The sequence below is a fragment of the Acomys minous genome (genome assembly GCF_964271855.1).
Source record: "Acomys minous genome assembly, chromosome: 18".
In the NCBI taxonomy this organism is placed as follows: Eukaryota; Metazoa; Chordata; class Mammalia; order Rodentia; family Muridae; genus Acomys; species Acomys minous.
Window position 1 is genome coordinate 18,899,712 of NC_140501.1, and position 20,564 is coordinate 18,920,275.

Below are 20,564 nucleotides of genomic sequence, written 5' to 3' on the forward strand. Positions count from 1 at the left end.
CCTCAGAAGTTCCTTGGAGGCTTAAGCTAGTTGCTCACGTGACATCCTGCTTAGTCAGTCCTTTTACTACTTTCCTAGTCCCTTCTTACCTGCAGTACTTCCTGTACGTCCCAAATAAACGACACCCTGTCCTAGGACCTGCTTTGGACCTGGCATTGTATCGATCTTATAAAATAACTAGTTCAGAAAGTGGGGTGCTTCAGCTTAACACATAAGGCAGGTTGCCAGCTTAGCAGTCAAGCAGTGAGATTAGGAAAATGGCTCCCAGATTAGGAAAACCTGGTCCACAGGAGGCTGGGATAAGATGTGTGTTAAAGCTGTTGTTGCCTGTGATAGCATCTGCAAGATTCTGGGGGGACAGGCCACTGCTCTTACTCACCTCTAAAGCCTGGATGAAAAGAAGCTGTCAAACACAAGTTCCCTTATTGACTTGGCTCTGCTGAAACCAAATCTTCCAGCAAACCTGTCTACCGTACCATGCTCACACCACACCTATAATTTCCTTCTACTCTATCCATATCTGTGGGTGAATACAATCATCCTCCGAATATGATGCTTCTTGGGCATCTATACATCTCCTTTGAGATGGAATTTGTGCTCACCAATCAACATCCCGGCAGTGAAATATGACTGTTCAACCGAGCATGGCTTTCCTGTTAGCGAGTACAACTGCAGGGGCATTCCCTTTATACTGCGACAGTGCTGGCAGAACTCCAATTTCTGGTCTTTTTTTTTTTTTTTTTTTTTTTTTTGTAAGATAGCAGGCACATGGCTCATCCGTTTTGGTTGAAGATCTGGCTGAGACAGATGCAGCTCAGATGCTGGGTCCAGTATGAGTGGAGATTTGTTCCAGTACAATTTAAGACATATCATCCCTACACCCTGGCAGGTACCCTGGCAGACTAAGTCTATGCTACTCTGAGTATGGACAGCCATGCTCAGGGGCACCGCTCATGGCCTGTCCAGTGTTCTGGAGGCACTAAATATCTTATCAAATTCTACTTTATTTCATGTAACGTAATTTCCTTCATGTTCAACTGGATTGTCACAAATTTTCTTTTGCTAAATCTGAACAGGCCTCCATTGTGTGTCTAAATACAAATGCATATGTATATACTAAGGCTGTCCCCCCTTAAGGCCATTTCTGTATCTTAGTCTTTGTAAATACGGCTGCAATGACCATGGGAGGGGCAGGTATCCTTGGGGTGTACTTATTTCAGTTCCTTTAGTATATGCTGGCACTGAAACTGCTGGCACAGAGAGACCAATATCATATGACCTCATTTACATTTGGAATAAAAATAATAAACTCATAGAAGTAGACAGCAAGAACAGTGGTCATGGAGGTGGGACATGGGAGAAAATGGAGATGTTGGTCCAGAAGCTCAGTTACAGTTAAAGAGGACGGTAAACTTTACATCTTGATCCAAGGCCCATCTCCCCTCCCCTTCCCAGTCTCCTTCTCAGAGAAAGGAGGCCCCCAAGGGGTATCAACCCAGACACCTCAAGTCCTAGCAGGACTAAGCACCTCCTCTTCCACTGGAGCCTAACAAAGCAGCCCAGCTAGGGGCGAAGGGATCCAGGGGCAGGCAACAGAGTGAGAGACAGCCCCTACTCCCACTGTTGGGAGACCCACATGTTGACCACGCCATACATCTGCTACATGTGTGTAGGGGGCGTAGGTCCAGTCCATGCATGCTCTTCTGTTGGTGGTTCAGTCTCCGTGAGCCCCCATGGGCCCCAGTTAGTTGACACTAATGGCAAGGATTTCAGATGCTGTTCACAAAATGAAAACTGAACCATGCTGTTTACACATATCGATGCTAATGACTTGAGCTTCTGTGGTGGCTGATGCCTGACATCCAGCACTCAGGAGGAGGCTAAGACACGAGAGTCATCACTGAGGCCATCCTGGGAGATCCTGTCTCAAAAAAAAAAACAAGCAAGGAAATATTCAACAACTAACCATGAAAGCAAAGGGTTTTCAAATACCCACTCTACAGATGCTAAGAAATGCAAGGTAGCTACCTAATAGAAAAAAAAGAGATTTAAAAATATTAGGCAGCAGGAAGTTCACTCTGTCAGGGACTAGAACATATGTATATGTATTCACCAAAAATACATGACCTCAAAACACATAAAGCAAGCACTGACATAAGTACACATATAAACAGAAACATGCATCATCAGAGGCCCTACCACAGTGCTCTTGGATGCAGAATAAATATCCTATCTCAGATTGTAACTGAACAGTGCTATAAGCCTGGTGTTAGCAATGTCAAGACTTATCAAATACTTTGGAGTAAAAAACCTTCAAATATAAGACAATTTCTCTCCAATAGTGTTAATCTCAAAAGTTGGGAGTACTTTCTTCTTACACAGATTTGTGTAGTACTGAGATTTGATAAAATTGGACAAAATTTGAAATGAAATATTAGTAAATCAAATCCACCTAATTCCTGGGCACTTGTGTGTCCTTATGTCTTCATGCAGGTATACGCATGTGTGTGGAGGACAGAGGTTGGTCTCGGGTGGCGTTTTCAATCAGTGTCCCCTTTATTGAGTCAGGGTTTGTGACTCTTGAGGCTGGAGCTGTCAGAGGTGCACTTGATGTCTCCCTCAGCACTGGCGTTACAGACATGAGCGGCCACACCCAGTTTACCATGGCATGCTGGGAATCCTCAGGTCCTTGCGCTTTCACGACAACCTTCACCCGAACTCCTACCAAGTTTTCATGATAACACAATATAGTAGCTTTAATGAGAAATGCTTCCTGTAGTCTCAGATATTTGAACCTGTCTCTCAGTTGGTGGCTATGAGACCGTCAGGTGTGTCCTGGGGGCGGGTTTTCAGAGTTTAGCCTTGGCCCACTTCCGGTTCACTTCCTCTAAGTCTTGTTTGCAATTGAAGACATGATCTCCAGGCTTCCTGCTCTGGCCACCTGCATCCATGCCTACAGCACCATTATAGCCTCTCCCTCCAGAAAGCAGAGAAGTAACTAATACACACATCATAATCATAATAGAATGGTTTTATCTCAACTTCTCAACGAACCAACAGAAAAAAAAAACCAATCTGTTAGTTGGCATGTAAAAAGCTAACTACAATAATCTTGGCATACTCAGGAAGTGGTTGCTATATTCACATTCTTTTCTTAAAAGGATAGTATTAACGAACTAAACAAGACATGTCCATCATTCGTTTAAGGCTCAGGGAACATTGCAGAAGAGGAGGCGGAAAGAACGTAAGAGCCAGAAGTGCACTGGACCCATAAAAGTCAGACTTTCTTCAGAATCACCCATGGTTGGGGAAGAGGCTCACACCACCAGCCCTGCCAATGTCCCAGCAACTGAGAGATTCCAGGAGGAAGAGAGGCACAGCAGGCAGTTGCATACCCACTAAGGAGCACCAACGGCTTTAATGTTCCAAACCCAGGGCACACAGACAACCCTAACTAAACTCTGTGGAACACAAAGCAGAGTGAATTTGGGGGAAATATTTGTAAGGAAAGAGAAGGGGGTGGTGCTGTAAGGGTGGGAGGGGAAAAAAAAGACACTGGGAGAGAGTGTATTACATTCATATGAGAAATCATCAAGTAACATATTTTATTAAAATTCATTTCCTTTTAAATTAGCAAAGCACAAAAAAGATGATTCCTATTATCATTTATACTTAATATTGTACTGAAAGCCATCAGCAGAAAGTAAATAAGTAGAAAAAAAATCAACCTAACAAAGCCATTTTGCTGTATATAAAGTCTATAAAAATAAATATATTGGTTGGGCACAGTGGTGCATGACTTTAATCCCAGCACTTGGGGAAGCAGAGGCAGGCTGATCACTGTGAATTCAAGGCCAGGCTGGTCTACAAAGCAAGTCCAGAATAGCCAAGACTACACAAAGAAACCCTGTCTTGACAAGCAAACAAGCAAACAAAAGATAAATATATTGATAGTATATAGTTAAGATTATTGAATGAAATATTCAAAGAAAACCTTGGGGAAACTTTTAATATATCAATTATAAAATAGCATAATTGATACCCTATGAATATATACAGGGGGAGGTAATCCCTCTCAGGAACAGTCATAGGGGAGGGGAATAAGGGGAAAATGGGAGGGAGGGAAGAATGGGAGGATACAAGGGATGGGATAACCATTGAGATGTAACAAGAATAAATTAATAAAGGAGAAAAAAAACAAATTCCTATAAAATTACCTGGCAAAACATGAACAAGTCCTCCATGAGAACACCTGAATAAGAGAAAAAGTTAACCCATGATCATGGAGTTTACAACTTAAGATTGTCAAGATTAAACTCTCAAATTGAATGCACTCCCAATAAGACATCTAACAAGACGTCAGCAAAAATTTGACCAAATACATACATACATATGGGTATAACAAAGGAGATTAGCAAAACAAGGTAGCTTTCTGCTATTTAAAAACATAAAGCTACCGTAACTGCAACTGTATAGTTCTAATGAGAGCATAGATAGACAGATGTAGGCAGACACAAGGACATCGGACGTACAGCAGAGAGAGGCGAAAATGGGACTTCTCATTAAATAAGACCAGATATCCACATGGAAAATACAAAATATAACCATACTTACAAACCTTTACATGAAAGCCAAATAATAAAACTTCTAGAATATAGGAGAATATCATGTCAGAATCACAGGAAACGGGACATATTCCTTTAAGAGACACAAGGATCAACATTTAAAAACATGGCAGGACTGGAGAGAGAGCCCCATGTTTATGTGCTGCTCTGGCAGAGTACGCAGTGTGAGTTCCCAGCACCCATGGCAGGCTGCAGACTGCTGACAGCAGCTCACGTGCTGATGCCTCCAGCCTCCTCAAGAACCTGCGTGAGCTTGTTCTTTTTCTCCTTCCTTCTCTCCCTCCCACCTCCCGACACTTAAAAAAAATCAGACAAATCTTTTTTTTTTTTTTAGTTGTAAAAAACAAGCAAACAAAATACTCCAACAGCATGGCAAATGTATTGTATTAAAATTAGTAACCCTACTCATCAAAACAACTTAATAATTAAAAAGAAATAAAAAATAAAAGAATAATAATTAAACATATAAATGAAAAACTTTGAGGAAATATATAAATAACATTACAAACCAATTTTAAAAAACCTCTTAAAGAAAAAATGGGTCCGAACAGGAATCTATATATGAATGTGTGTTCAATAAATGAATAAAAATGAAAAAATACTTAATGTCACTAGTAACCCAGGAGATAAGTTAAAACCAGAAACTGCAATACACCTACAATTTAAACACTTAAGACTAGCAATGCCAATGCCTTGGGACAACTGGGACTCTTACGTGCTGCTGGAAAAATGCAGGGTTGTACAACTCCTGGAAAGCAAGTGGGCACTTATCTGGTGGAGGTGACAGAAAGGTTAAAGTTTCTACAGGGCCTTTCTCCACTCCTAGTTCCTTTACTTACATTCCTGTGTAACTTCTTCAAGACCAGATGACGTGACAAGCTTTCCATGACTGACTGCAAATGTGAGAACAAGCCGCTTTGAAGACTAGTTGTGAGGGCTACTTTCATATGCTGGTGTCCACAATTAGGCTCCTCCCATCCATCCTCCACAAGTGTCAGTCATGGTACGTCAGGCCAGACTCCTCGAATCAGGGAATAGCTTTCTCTCTCAGAGTAAAGCCCATGTCCTCACCATGGCCTATCGTGCCCTACCTGGGCTTGCCTGTCACCTTCCTGACGTCATCCCCATGACTTTCACCCACATTCTCCAAATCCCCTACTAGTGTGGGGACCTCAGTCTGACGACCACCACCCACTTACCCGCTGCACAGTGTTTTAAGTCATCTCTCGTGCTTCTGTTGTGTGCATCCTCTGATGAGGTGTGAAGACATCCATGGTTTTATGTTATGTAGAATTTCCAGGTTAAACTCAGGAAGACTCTTTAGGGTCCAGTCTCTGGTTTTCGCTCAGTGCAGCTCGTTAATGCCATCTACCTACCCAGCGGCCCGCATGTGCAGTGTGCTTTACAAGATGCCTGGGTCTCCCAGCTTTCCTTACCTGAGCTCCTTCCCCCATCCCAGGGCTTTCAGGGTGGGTCACACCGTGGTTTACTAACATGTTTAAGGTTTTACACACACTCTCTCCCTAGAACAAGAATATGAAATCCGAGATAAAGGAGACCTTCACTTTTATTCCCCTAAGGGACTACAATTTTTAAAATATAAAAATAGCCAAAGTGAAAATCAACTGAATCCTTTAATCTCTTCAGAATAAAATATACTGATATATATTGCGTATATGACATATGCACATATGTGCTAACTACACGTGTTCACAGGATAGAGCATGGTTGTGAAGAAAAACAGACTTCTGTGTCAAAAGGACAAAAAGCTAGTGCTCTCCCCAGGCTGGCCTCACCTCTGTGAGACTTGGGGGACAACAGTGGGTGACTGCCAGACCTCACCTCTGTGAGACTCGGGGGCAATGCTGGGCGACTACCAGACCTCACCTCTGCGAGACTTGGGGGGCAACAGTGGGTGACTGCCAGACCTCACCTCTATGAGACTCGGTGTAACAGTAGGTGACTGCCAGATAGGAAGTCCAATAAATGTAGACAAAGCTTAGCTCGGTTGTTTGGTAACTGTAAGTTTATGCTTCATACCATTCCCATGAACCTACATTTCATTTTCAGGGAACATTATTTTTTAAAGTCCTTTTAGTTCTATATAGATCCATGTGCAAAATATTAAAAGTTTATAACTATAGGCATTCGTTAAACCTTTGCTGGAACTCTCTATGACATCTTCAGGGGAGGTCATATACCGCAGTGGCAGTCTTTTGCAATTTTTCTGATACCGAGAAAGTTTTTAAATCCAGCATCCAAAGACAATTGAGACCCCCACAGACACTGTGTTCATGCAAAGATGTGTCCTGAACACAGTGTGTTCTAGTGGCCTTTCTGAGACCAAATCTTGTCACAAAACTAAAACCTGGTATTTCTTATCAAACAAATTTTAGAAAAGAGAAGACAAAAATCTTTAAAATGGCAGGTTTTTAAGGGGCTCCGAAATGCCCCTATCCAGGAACATCGCCGCGCTAACTGCTTTGACACGGGCATGAGATTCCCACGTGGGATGCTGCACACTCATGCAGGGCCTGAGACTGCTGAAATAGAGTCTTTATTTCTGAACATTCCAAAACAGCAGGGTACACAGTAACAAATAGTAAGTCACAGACCATAAGAAAGCATCCATTAGTGCAAATGGGTTTTGTAAAAGGTCTATCAAAAAGGTTTATTTGCTTTAAAATGCATCCATTTCCAGAAGCATTGTTAATAAAACATTACAGTTTCATCCTTTGTAATAAAGTACTGGAAATCAATTGTGGTTGAGTAGCAAACATTGCAGGTCTTAAGTGCAATGAGCTTATGATACCATCATAAACATGAAAAACTCATGTAAGACAATAAATTAACAATGAAAAAGACAAGACTGTTTAACTCTGCCGTCTGGCTGTCTCCTTGCAATGCTTTAGGTTAAATTGTGCTCATTCAACGTAAAATTATGTCCCAAATTGTACGGTGTATTTTTGCTGATATATCCCTAGAGCTAAAAAAATAGTACCTTACCACAAAAATATTTTTATGGCACAAAGTTTAAGTTGTTCCATAGTGGTTCACATAGGCATAAAAAGAAATAGGCACAAAAAATAAAAATTCATGTAAACTATAAAAAAAATTAAAATTCAAACCATGTTATAGAACCTAGTAGTAAATATGCAATGTATTAAAATGCAGACCATGTAACGGAAAGATGTTTAGAACATGTAAGTAAAATGAACAAGGTACTTTAAAAACCTCATATGGCAAAGCATTATTGATACGTCTCAGTTCTTTCAAAAAGTATTCATGTACAGAGCAGTTCTACAAAAACTTCCTAGATCTAAGAGTAACGACACTGCAGCCGCAGGTTTGAGAGTGCCGCAGTATCTCAGGCAGAGAGTAAGTGCAATCGTTAGTCTCTGGTGATTGGTCCACGGAAAAACAATGCAGTACATATGCTAAGATGTGAAGGGACAGAGCATCCCAGCACCCACGGTCACCCAGCCAGCTAGGCAACACACAACCCTCATTTTCACTTCTTCCCCAGCCTTCAAGGGTCCGTAAGCTGCATCAGTAGCAACCATCTCTCCAATTTCCATCCCTCAGCGTGCTGAGCGAAGACAGGGGCTTGGGAGGCTGCAGGAAGCTACGAAGAGACAAGGAAAGCAAACGGGCTGTTAATAATCCCACCAGTGACACTGCTCACTCTGGTCCCTTCTCACCAGTACTCCTCCATCCAATAATGACAAGCTGTCACAAATGCGTATCAAGTTACCCCCTTCCGGGTTCTCATAGTGTATGCCAATCTGCTGGCGCCTGCAGCCAGAGCACAGAGCCACGCGTGTCCCATGGGGATAAGTTAATGTATCAAAAACATTTTGAGATAAAAATAAAAGGTAACATCCTTGATGGAATAACAGCTAAAAGCATAAAGCAAACTTTATTAAATGTATAAACATATGCATGAATTCTTAGAATTTTAAATATTTTCCATCAAAGTTAAAAAGAACTTGAGAAACATTGGAAATGTTTTTCAAAAAATAATTCTGAAAAACCCAATGTTTTCTCAAGTTTGAAGAAAACAGACCCTCTCATATTCTCTGACAATAGCAGTCTTCCTCCTTCAAGATACATATTCCAGAAAAAAATGGAGGGTCCCCAATAATGGACATATATATGTATATGTGTTATGCAATTCTGTTCATCCATAAGCATGCATATCTGTACATTTACCAAGGGGAATAAGCCATGATGTGCTGTCACTAGCCTTGTCGAAAATGTACCCTATAAGGAACTTGTCACTTTTTTTTTTAAGATTTATTTATTTATGTTCTGTCTTTCTGTATATCTGCATTACACAAGAGGGTATCAGATCCTCTTACAGATGGTTGTGAGCCACCATGTGGTTGCTGGGAATTGAACTCAGGTCCTCTGGGAGAGCAACCAGTGCTCTTAACCACTAAGCCATCTCTCCAGCCCCCGGAACTTGACACTTTTAAGCTGAGAAAAAGCCTGCCTGGACCACCTGGAACTTGCCAGTGCAAACTGGGCAAGTTCTGATGAGTCAAACTAAGATGTTTTCAGACCTAGGACAGGTCTCACTGTGAGCAGAGACCTGAAGTCGGGAGGAGACTAGCCACACAAGTAACTTGGGGCAGGGAAGACTAGAAGTCCTGTAGATGGGACTTGTCATCCAGAATGAGGCAAGGGAAAAGGGAATCTAACTACACAGCGACACCCATCAGCTGAGAAAGAAGGACCCAGGATGTGCCATTAAGGACAATGATTTATGGTTAAATCGAGCAGGAGAAAAGTTAGAGTGAGCTGGAGAAACTCCGATTTCCAAAGATCCTCACCTTCTGACAGGCTGTGCAATCTTACTCCGAGGCAGGTTACTCCCGTTTACTGCCAGTGAAGGTCTCGGAAGGGCACTGCGGCCCAGGATCCCAGAAGCTGCGGCTTTGTTTGGAGTAGGGATGCCCGTGTTGGAATATAACTGTGTGCCATTGGATAAAGGCGCGCTGCTGCTGCCTTGAACAGTTGGACTCACGTAGGCTGTGGCTTTCAGGGGCTGCCGGACGGGCACTGGGAAATGCCCCACGCTGTGAACTCGGTGTTGAATCTGTCCTGGTGATGGGACTGTAGGAGAAAACGTAAGAATCGTTGAACTGTTCCAAGACAAAGTTCTCTTTGCTTAAAAGATTCTCTCTCTCTCTCTCTCTCTCTCTCTCTCTCTCTCTCTCTCTCTCTCTCTCTCTCTCTGTGTGTGTGTGTGTGTGTGTGTGTGTGTGTGTGTGCGCACATGCATCAGATGGTTGTAAGCCACCTGATGTGGCTACTGGGACTGAAGATGAATCTTCCAGAAGACCAGCAAAGTGGTCTCAACAACTAAACCACCTCTCCAGCCCCCAATTAGGATTTCTTGATGGTTTTTCTGAGGATGGCTTCATGAAAACAAAACACGGTGACAATTTAATAGCTGTAATTATAGAAAGGAAGCCAGGAGTGATGCTTGTTGGCACAGGCATATGCCTTAGGTAGCATTTATTATGACATTATCTCAGGGCTTATTTGAAAAGTAAATAAATTAATTAAAGCCTCAGTACCTAAAGCCCTAAGCAGCTTCTCAATTTAAAAGACATTCTTTTGACCTTTGTAACAGTGGCAAAATCTGTAAAATAAAGGGAGAAATCTGAGTAACAACTTTTAAAATTTTTACCAACATTAAACATCCCTTTACAGTCTGTGGTAATAAACAGGCAGAACTATTTATCTCTGTGCTCCTTTGCTCTAAAAATTAAGAGAAAACACTGACAGAAACTATGGCACAGTTTTGCCTGCCTGCAAGTTTTTAAAGGTGACTGTTTTTACATGAAAAAAAAAAATCTGTTAACTAAAACACAGGTCACTATGTGAAGCTGCCTCAACTTCTTTTGAAGCATTGTATATGATAAACCTTTAGTGTGTAGGCTGGTGACGTTCCACAGTGAACATCCCCGTCTCAAGATTTACACCTTCACCAGCTCCTCAAATACTCCCACCCGCCACCCCCCACAGAAGCCACCGCCAAAGATGACACATTCCCTCTTGTGTGTTCACATGCTGGCCACCCCCACATTTGAATCACATCCTCTGTTCCTTTCTGTGTATAGCGTCCTTTACCCTGCAATGTGTCTGAGAGTCCGCCGTGCTGTGGGATTACTATGCAGTGGGGTGTTATGTGTACTACTACCCACTGCGTGGGTGTCAGAACTGATCTGTTCTCTCCTGAAGATGGAAGGCTGGACTGTTTCTGTTGGGGCTTTATGAACATCCTCCAACAGGTTTTGCTGATAAAGTGAAGGTCCTAGGTTGCACCTATATAGAGCTCCTCAGCCTTTAGGATAAGTGAATTCAGCAGAGTCCCTGGATATAAAAGCAAAACACAAAGACCAACTATACTATGAACACCATCGGTGACAGTTATCCTTCACTGTCAGCCTGACCTGCCTAGGATCGACATGGAAACACACGTCTGGGTCAAAGATGGCTTCCCAGAAAACTTTTAAGTGAAAGGAAAGACCAGTCCCGGATGCAGGGGCACCATCATACTGCTGGGTTCTGGCCTGCACAGAAAAGGCAGCTGGCCAAGCACCAGCACTCAGCTCTCCGTGCAGATGTGATGTGACCAGCCACCTGCTCCCCGCCCTCTTGCCATGATGAATGACAGTCTCAAACTGTGAGCCTCTGGGCTGAGATAAATGCTCCCTTCCTTAGTCACCTTCGTCAGGCATTTTATTATAGAAACAAAAACATTCATATACCAAAAAACTAGAAGAAGCTAAATTTGAAAAAAATATAAAAATAATTAGATACTTTGAAATGAGCTTAATTTTAGAGATATAAAACCTCTAGAAAAAAAGCTATAAAACACTGCTAAGACGCATTAACAAAGACTTAAATCAACAAAAGCCTACTCCGTATCTATATGGACCGCTAAACATGCTGCTGATACAACAGTGGCCTGCAGACTCAATGAAATCGATTCATTTGAAATGAATCTATGAAGCAGTTTTCAGGAAGAGTCCTACTGATGAATCATGTCCCTTATAGCCAACATACGTGAGGGACCCACATTCAGAAGAAATTAGCAAAAATGGACATTATTCTAGTTTCATAAGTAGGAAATAAAAAATTAGGAAGACTATAATGGCCAAGTTTCATGATTATAAACTCAAGGTCAAGTGTCTGATCACACCATGCTGCCATTCCAGTTTCTCCACATGTGCAGAACCCTAAGCCTTGAACCTGAAACACAACTGTCCTAGTCACCTAGTCGCTGTGGGGAGACACCATGACCAAGGCAACTCTTACAAGAGAAGCGTGTAACTGCAGCTGGCTTATGGTTTCATGGCGGGAAACGGTGTCAGACAGGCAGGCACTGGAGCACTAGCTGAGGACTCCATCCTGATCCACAAGCAGACACTGAGACTGGGTCTAGAATGGGCATTTGAAACCTCAAAACCCACCGCCAGTGACACACTTCCTCCAACAAGGCCACACCCCCTAATCCTTCTAATCCTATCAAACGGTTCCATTCCCTGGTGACCAAGCATTCCAATACAGGAGCCTCTGGGGACCATTCTCATCCAATCCACCACAGTGCCTGACCTTCAACACACAGTAAGCCTCCTTTGCTGTTCTGTCTCCTGTACTTGACTTTTCTATCTTCTTCAATTCTCCACATACACTAGATAGAATCTCACTATGAAGAATCCCCCCCACCCCCCCCCAAAAAAGAATTCCCCTCATCCATCCACTATTTGTTTGCTCATTTAAGCATGGACCCAGAAAAATTTATATGGAACTATCAATTATAATCTATTACTAGTATCATCATCATCATCATCATCATCATCATCATCATTATCATCATAATTTATTCTGTGGCTCAAATGGCCTCAGCTCTGGCCACAGGCCATAATTCTTCCACTACGTTCTCATCAGCTTTTGAGTATTTCAAAGCTAGACATTCTGAGTCACGTGCACCCCACTCTATTTTGGGTTAGATCAATTTTTATAGCATTCAAAGTTGTTATTGTCCACAATGATTTACAGTCAACAAAACTCATAATCAGTCCCCTATCTGCTAGTATCAAAACTTTTTTCTGTTGCCCTACACTGATGATGATCTTTACAACTCAGACATAGGATTTTTTTTTCTCAGCTAAGTTTCTTCATGATAAAATTAGCCCGCTGTCTAAAAATAAATAACATAAAGTTTCTTTCACATCATCAACTGTCTCTGCCTTTAATTTATTATTTAAAAGGCATGGCATGCATTCATTCACAGACTCATCTTTTTCACTCAGCCATTCGCTATGAGTTCATTGTGTTCAGGCAACATGTTAGGTGCTGGGACCAGAAAAATCAAATGGACTAAGGTCTATCTAAGCCCAGGAGAGCTCAGAACCTGGCAAAATACAATAACAATAAAGCTCGGCACATGCCCGGTGCTCTATCCAAAATGCTTGGAAAAGAGCATTAAATTTAGATTTGAGATGTTTTTGATTTTGAGAAATATCTATCATCTATCTATCAAACATATATTTATCACATGGTTGTGAGCTGTGATGTGGCTGCTGGGACTCAAACTGGGGTTGTCTGAAAGAGGAGCCAGTTAATCGCTTAGCCTTCTCTCCAGCCCCACAAGTTTGAGAACATTTGCATACACATAGGCATGGGTCCCCTACAGGCTCCTGTGTTGAAGCCTTAGCTCCTAGCTGACGGCCTTTGTCTGAGAAGTGCTGCACACAGGAGGAGGTGGGGCCTACCTGGAGAAAGCAAGGCCATGGGTCCTATCCTGAGAGGACATACCTTGTCCCTAAGCCCGTCCCTTCTCAACTCTTCCTTTTTGGTTACCGAGCAGTCAACAACTCGTTCCTCTGCCTGATCTCACAGGATGACACTTGTTGTGCTCAGACCCAGAGCGACACATCCAACCAGTCACGAACTGGCATCTAAACTGGAAACAAAGTGGGATTTTTCTTCCCTTTAGATGGCTTCTCTTGGTTGTGTGTCATAGTGATCAAAAACCTAACAAAATATTGAAAGCAGGGTGACTGCTCTGGTCCTGTGACCTGGTGCTTCCTAAGCCTTTGCTATTGGTTTCGAAGGAGGAATTTATAAATTAAAAAAAAAAAAAAAAAAGCTTTGTGCTTAGCAATTCTCAAAGTAGCTCAGGAGACCAGAATGCCGGCTAGACACTAAGACAGAAAGACTTGGTGGTCCGATGGGACTGAGAACCAGACTTCTGCAGCCACAGTCCAAAGGCGCTCACTTAGCTCTTGAGCTGGCCAGAAGACTGAAGCTGATCACGTGACACTGGTTTTGCAAGCTTGCAGGTGCAAGAGTGGAATTCACAGGTCCCTGCCTAAGCACTCAGAGGACAGCGGGAGATGGACTGGGCAGCGTGGGAGAGACAGAGCCTTGTAGTTGAGACTTCAGGAATTACAGTTGCGATGAGCATGGGGCACTTGCCAAGGGAAGCCATAGGAGTGAGAGGAGCTGGCGCACAGAGAAGCCACACGCTCTGCGGGTGGGCAGCACAACCACAGCTGCCAGCCTACCCAAGAGCCAGAGTGCTTGACCCTGTGACAGCAGCTGCTTACCTCGCTGGGGTTGGGCCTTGCTTTGGCCTACCCAATTCTTTTCTGTTCCCTATTCTTTCTTCCCTGCTGTAATGGAAACGTTTTCTGTATCATCTTACACTGGAAGTACGTAACTTTTTTTTTGATTTCATAGTACTCGGCTGAGACTTGGCTTAGGTCTTAGGGGACTTTGAACTTGGAGGTTCTGAGCACTGCAGGAACTGTCAAGACTATGGGAATTCATGGAAATAGAGCGAACATATGTGGGATGATCAGATGATATAAACAATGTTAGTTGGTAGACTAGTAAGCTGTTGCCTGTGAACCAGCGTGACCAGCTCCTTCCACAGAATAAACGCGGTCACTCTGCTGTTAGAAACTGGGACATAAGGAAAGAAAAGCAACCACATGTTGGAGAAAGAGTCTGGTATCTGAAACTAGGTTTGAGGAAGGAGGGTTTAAAAACCACTTGAGAAAAAAAAAAAACACTTGAGATGCAAACTCCTAGCCAGAGCTCCGCTCCATGGAGCTCACAGCATGCGAACACTGGCCTGGGCTCTTTCTCCTGGAGTCCGCATAAGACTCAACCCCAACAGACCTCATGCGGGAGGGACAGGTGCCTGGGACCTCCGCATCCCCACACGGGCTGAAAACACACACCGCTGGGGCTAACATTACATTGCTCACTGATGGGCAAAGCAAGTGAGCAATGCTATGGGTGCGCTGGGATGGAAGATATAAAATTACCTTATACACACTGACATATATCTTCATCTTTGGGGGAAAATGCTTTAGAAGAGTGAAAAACATAACCAAAGTGACAGCTGGGCCAAACCAGTGTGCTTCTCTTGAGCAGAAATGCCAGACTAACAAAAAGAAGGATGAGCATCTCCACGGGAAACAGGTTGTACAATGGGCGAACCAGTGACTGCCTAGCAGGTCTCTAGCCTTGAGTATAAAGGGCCCCTGTAATTTATTAGTGGTAGCAGTTGGTAACTAGCATGGGCACTGGAGGAAACACCACTTGGCCAGAGTGAAAACTAAGTTATCAGACAAAGTCTCCTCTAGTGTGCCTAGGTGAAAAAGCAATATTGGGAAAATAAGTTCTTTTCACTTACTGCAGGAGGGTACCCTTGACATCCCACTTCCGGCTCCGTGCAAGCTTGAGTCAAAACTCTGGCTGCTCCTCACTGTCACGGGAGAGCTGAGGTTGCTACTGACTGCAGTGGTGCTTGGCATCCGGGCCAGGTTCGGCATACTTCTCCGGAGCTTGTCTGAAAAAGAGAGGATTTCCCTAAGTTAAAGAGTGCAAATAAGTTTCATGCCATTAGAGACATTTGCTTTCAAAGTAAATAATAAAAATAGTGACACACAGAAAACAGCATGTCCATTATACAGAGACTAAAGGGGAAGTAACCTCTGATATGTGCAACATACACTCTAGAATATTCTAATTGATGTGTCGTTGACAAGAGGAAATACATATTCTACAGCAAAGAAAAAAGGCCATCCTAATTAACTTGCTATTTGTTACTACTCAGTACATGGATAACACTCTGTCAAACTAGGTTAGACAATGACCCTGAACCCATTTATAAATAAAAAATGCTAAAAATAAAGGTACATGTACATTTAAAAGATAAACAATATGAGACTTCGTATTAAAACTTACTAAGTCTTCTAGTAACAGGTCAAAACGAAATACATAAAATTCCAATTTGAACTGTCTTAGCATGACAGCCACGAGTCAATATGAGCCATTAGCTTCTTAAAAGTGTCAACCCTTCCTGTACACAAGCTGTTTGCACACCCCTAAAAGACCAAAAGACTGAATGCCTCATTATGGTGTTTTTTTTTTCTCTTCTGCTAGGTGCATCTTCTGTCACCAGGAGGCGGCAGAGAGTTACATACAAACAGCCTGGCTCAGATTTCAAAGTATCAAGAACTTGTTCAAAATAACTGGCTCTTTGCTAGCACCCCTCCTCCCCAACTCCCTTTACCACACATGTCAGTTCACTCGAGTTCAGAAAGCAAAAGTTATATCTGAACACTTAAGTCCAAACCGGAGCAAGCTTAAACGGAACTTGATTCCTTTTTCCCTTTAGTTCTACGCTGTAGAGCCACGGACTTCCCCAGATTCACTCCCTTCTGCACTCCAGACTCCAAACCCCTCAGTCCCACTAGTCACCAAGCCTTCTTCCACCACTGCAGAGTGCAGAGACCCTCTTCTGTCACTACTTTCCACAAAGCGCACTTAGCCGGTTTCCACGGACCCTGTCCGTGGGACACAGGGGCACACTTGGGCAAGTCCCTGGCTCAGCTCTGTCTACTGTCAAGCCCTCTCACCTCAGCCCCGAAGCATGGGTCAGATTAAGCCTCCAGTTTATGGGTTCAGCATGTGCCACACCAGACTTAGCTCTCCACGGCCTGTTCCTGCCGTTCAGCCCGTTCCCAAGGACAGGAGAGTCTCTTATTGGACACAATGCCCCCCCCCCACTTGAGCACATTCCCTCATCCCATAGAAGGAATGAATGAATGAAGAGATCCATACGGTGCATACGTTAAGTGATAGGCACTCTGCATGTGATACCACAGTGTGTGAGACCACCACAGTTCCCAAGTCTGCTTGTGTTTATGGTTTAAACCAGCATTTATCTTTAGTTCTAGGGAGAAAAACTAAAATATATTTGAAGGCAGTTCCTCCAAAACGAAAGAAATTAAATATTAAAGAGTAACATTTTGAAAAGCAGGGGTGAAATTTTAGAAGATCTCAAACCTGGTAATGTCTAAATTTGTCATAATGTTTTAATTTGTTCAAATCTTTTAAGAATTATCTTTAATAACACATATCAGGGCATTCAGTCTCATGGTCATTCTTTTTCAAGCTAAGGCAGAAACCAATGATTCTTGACTCCTCAAGCACTGCAAATCAAAGCAGCTCCCTTTATTTCTCTCCCTTTATACCCCAAATTGTCTTCAGTGCTTAAATTCTCTAATTGTAGCTCTGTCTAGCAACTTTTTGCTGTTTGGCGTAGTCTAGGGAACAGACAGAAAAGCAAACAAGTATAAAAAGCATATTACCTAAGAAGTATAATGAAGCACAGTAAGACAGCCTGGAACGTGCAACGACAAAGGACCACAGTAGTTAAGCCAGCGTGCAAGCTCTCGCTAGTACACTGGGTGTGTATGCGACTCCTCCTTCACAGAGGAACCTGTGGGCTGAGGGGCCACCCACTCCTACAGCCCTGCACAGCTCTATGCTATCTTGACATAGACTCTTCTACTTCATGGTTATTTTCTTCATTATAGTAATTTCCCCTTACTCTCAGGGGATTCCTTCCAAAATCTGAAATGTCTAAAACCATAGATAGTACCAAAATATACATACACTCTGGTTTTCCTGGTACATTCATACCTATGATAAAGAATTAATAAAAGCTTATAAGCAAGTGAATGATAAAAGTTGTTTAACATCTGTTGTTTATGCCTTAGTTAGGGTTACTATCACTGGATAAAACACCATGACCAAAAGCAAGTCGGGGGGTGGGGGTGGGGGAAGGGTTTGTTTTTGGCTTATACTTCCATAACACTGTGCATCATGGAAGGAGGTCATGACAAAAAAAAAAAAAATCAAAGCAGGGCAGGAACTTGGAGGCAGAAGCTGATGCAGAGGCCACAGAGAGGAACTACATACTGGCTTGCTCCTCATGGCTTGCTCACCTTACTGTCTTATAGAACCCCAAACCACACGCCCAGGAGTGGCACTGCCCACAATGGGCTGGGTCCTCTTACAACAATCAGTAATTAAGAAAACACCCTACATACTACCCCATAGCCTGATCTTATAGAGGCATTTTCTCAACTGAGCCTCTCTCTTCACCAGTTTCTCTCTACCTTGTGTCAAGGTGACAGAAAACTGTTTGGCAGTTTATTTCTGATATTTTCCAGTTAGCATCTTCTGACCTTGGTAAACAGGGAAGAAAGCTCAGAAAGCAAAGGCTCAGGTTAAGGGAAGACTTATCTCCCCGAGGCTTCCCCTGGACTCCCAGCAGTTGGGAGTAAGCCCAGGGTTTCACAAGGGCTACAGGCACTCCACCAACACCTGGGGTGAAGAAGTGCCTAGGTCTATGTGAGACTAAACTATTTTCACTATGTTTTTGGATAGCATGGAGGCAAAGGGAAACAATCACATTCTATTAATTAGAAATTTGAGTTTCTATATTTTTCCATTTTAATTTCAGGGGCCAATAGTGTGGCCTAGCACAGATTATTGCCTGAGTTGAATTCCCAGTACTACAAATTCATACAAATTAAATTGCATTTAATCTCAAAAATCTACCATGCGTGTTTTTAATATAGCAAAATTGAAAATGGTGCCATGAGCACATGTGTTTTCTTCCTCGAGCTACCAGCTGTTTTCATTCTGCCACAGTTAGTTCATCATAGCACATCCACTTGTTTGCTTTCCACAGTATAAAAGCATCAGACACTCTTTGATACTTTAACCTAAAATGCATATGGATCTCCTAAGATGAAGAAATGGCTACAGACCCACAATACTTTCTATCGCATTTAAGCACAATAACATAACTCATAAGCAAAGTTTTCCAAATGTCCCAAAAAAGTCATTTGTTACATTTTTCTCCCAAACCATGATCTGTGTGTTTATTCTCCATTAATCCAGACACACTGATCTTGAACAGCAGTCTTTACTCGTACTAATGCCATAACCCTTACTAAGAAGCCATCCCAGTATAAACACTTTGGACACTTGCAAGTGAGCTGCGATCTCTGGCTGAAATTGGACCACCCTGGCAAACAATCTAGGATGTATTCACAGTAACGCACACTGTGACATCAAGAACTAAACAGCAATGTCCCAGTTGTATGTTCCTAAGAAATCAGAATCTTCAAGACCCGATCGATATACAATGGGAAAGTGGAAGAGACAGTAAGATGTTCAGTCAGGGGCAGCACAATTCAACCTTCAGTAGAGCAGGCAAGTCAGGAATCAAGGAGACGCTAGCTCCACCTGCCCGCCACAGGCCCAAGGAAGGTCACTTGTGCTACCAATGGCTGCATCACAGCACCCAAACCCTAAGGAGTACAGGAAGGCCAGGAAACAATTTACAAAGCTTAGTTACTCCCAACTCACTGATTCCTCCAAAACATGCCAAAAATGTTTAGAAGCGGTCTTTTTGGAAACTAGACAGTGTAGGACCCGCATAAATAATAAATGTTTAAAATCTGTTTCTGCCTTTTTAAACTGTTGTTGTTTTGCCAAGGTTGTAGTTTTGGTTGCTCGAGTCAGAGTCTCACTATGTAGGCTTGGCTGACGTAGAATTCACCATGAAGACCAAGTAGGTCTTGAACTTAGAGATCCGCCTGCCTCCTCATGCCAGTTTGGCTTAGCTTGAGTGAAGAGTATTTTGTCACAATAATAATATAAAATTCAGTATGTTTTTTGAATGGTATCTTATTTATTCTTAAATTTTTTTCATACACATATACAATGTTTATCATACCTGCTCCTCCCTTCTTGGCTCCCAATTTACCCCAGGATCCTCCAACATAGCTCCCTCCCTCCCAGTTGTATGTGCTCTTTTAAAATTTTTATTATCATTTTAAAAAATAGATCGAAGCAGGGATGGAGAGATGGCTCAGTGGTTAAGAGCACCACCTGCTCTTCCAAAGGTCCTGAGTTCAATTCCCAGCAACCACATAGTGACTCATAACCATCTGTAATGTGATATGGCACCCTCTTCTGGCTTGCAGGAGTACATGCAAGCAGAGCGAGCACTGTATACATAATAATAAATAAATAAATTGTTAAAAAGAAATAGATTGAAGCATTAATTATTTTCTCCCATCTGTATTGCTTTAGTAGTTGAGAACACTGGATACTCTCAAAGTTACCATTTTCTTCCATAAGTTGGTTCAAGTAACAGTGAAGGCTCAGATATCTGAGCCATATGTTTAAAAATGTTCAAAACGTGTAGGTGGAGTGGGAGAGAAATTTTATTCAGCACATCTTACTCCAGGCAATGCAGTGTTCATTATTTAATTTCTTTAATTTATTCCTTGTAACATATTTAAATCGGGAGAAAGTATACCAGATGGTTAATGCAAAATTACAGTGATGTTTTCTGAAAGACAGAAATTATGTTATCTTCTTTTTACAGCTAAGAAGCTCAAAGCTTGAGTGAGCTGAAACTTCAGCTTGGAAGGGCTGAGTGGGCGGACAGGATGGGGACTCAGGGCCTGCTGGCTTCAGAGCCTGTGTCCTCCCAGGAAGCCGATTAGTCAGAAGCACAGCCAGAAAACTACCTTG

At 42.5% G+C, this 20,564-nt stretch overlaps 1 protein-coding gene across 3 annotated transcripts in view; it reads right to left on the reverse strand.

The window, feature by feature from the left end:
* Positions 1 to 7,166: 7,166 nt before the first annotated feature.
* The window catches only part of SLAIN1 (SLAIN motif family member 1), a 55,826-nt gene continuing 42,428 nt past the window's right edge, over positions 7,167 to 20,564 (reverse strand). For all 3 annotated transcript variants that reach the window (XM_084767805.1, XM_084767804.1, XM_084767806.1), the window contains 3 exons: positions 15,352 to 15,507; positions 9,461 to 9,743; positions 7,167 to 8,250 (listed from right to left, as the gene is read on the reverse strand). In XM_084767805.1, the coding sequence (XP_084623931.1) occupies positions 8,175 to 8,250; positions 9,461 to 9,743; positions 15,352 to 15,507 (515 nt within the window). In that variant the 3' untranslated portion in view covers positions 7,167 to 8,174. The remainder of the gene's footprint in view (positions 8,251 to 9,460; positions 9,744 to 15,351; positions 15,508 to 20,564) is intronic.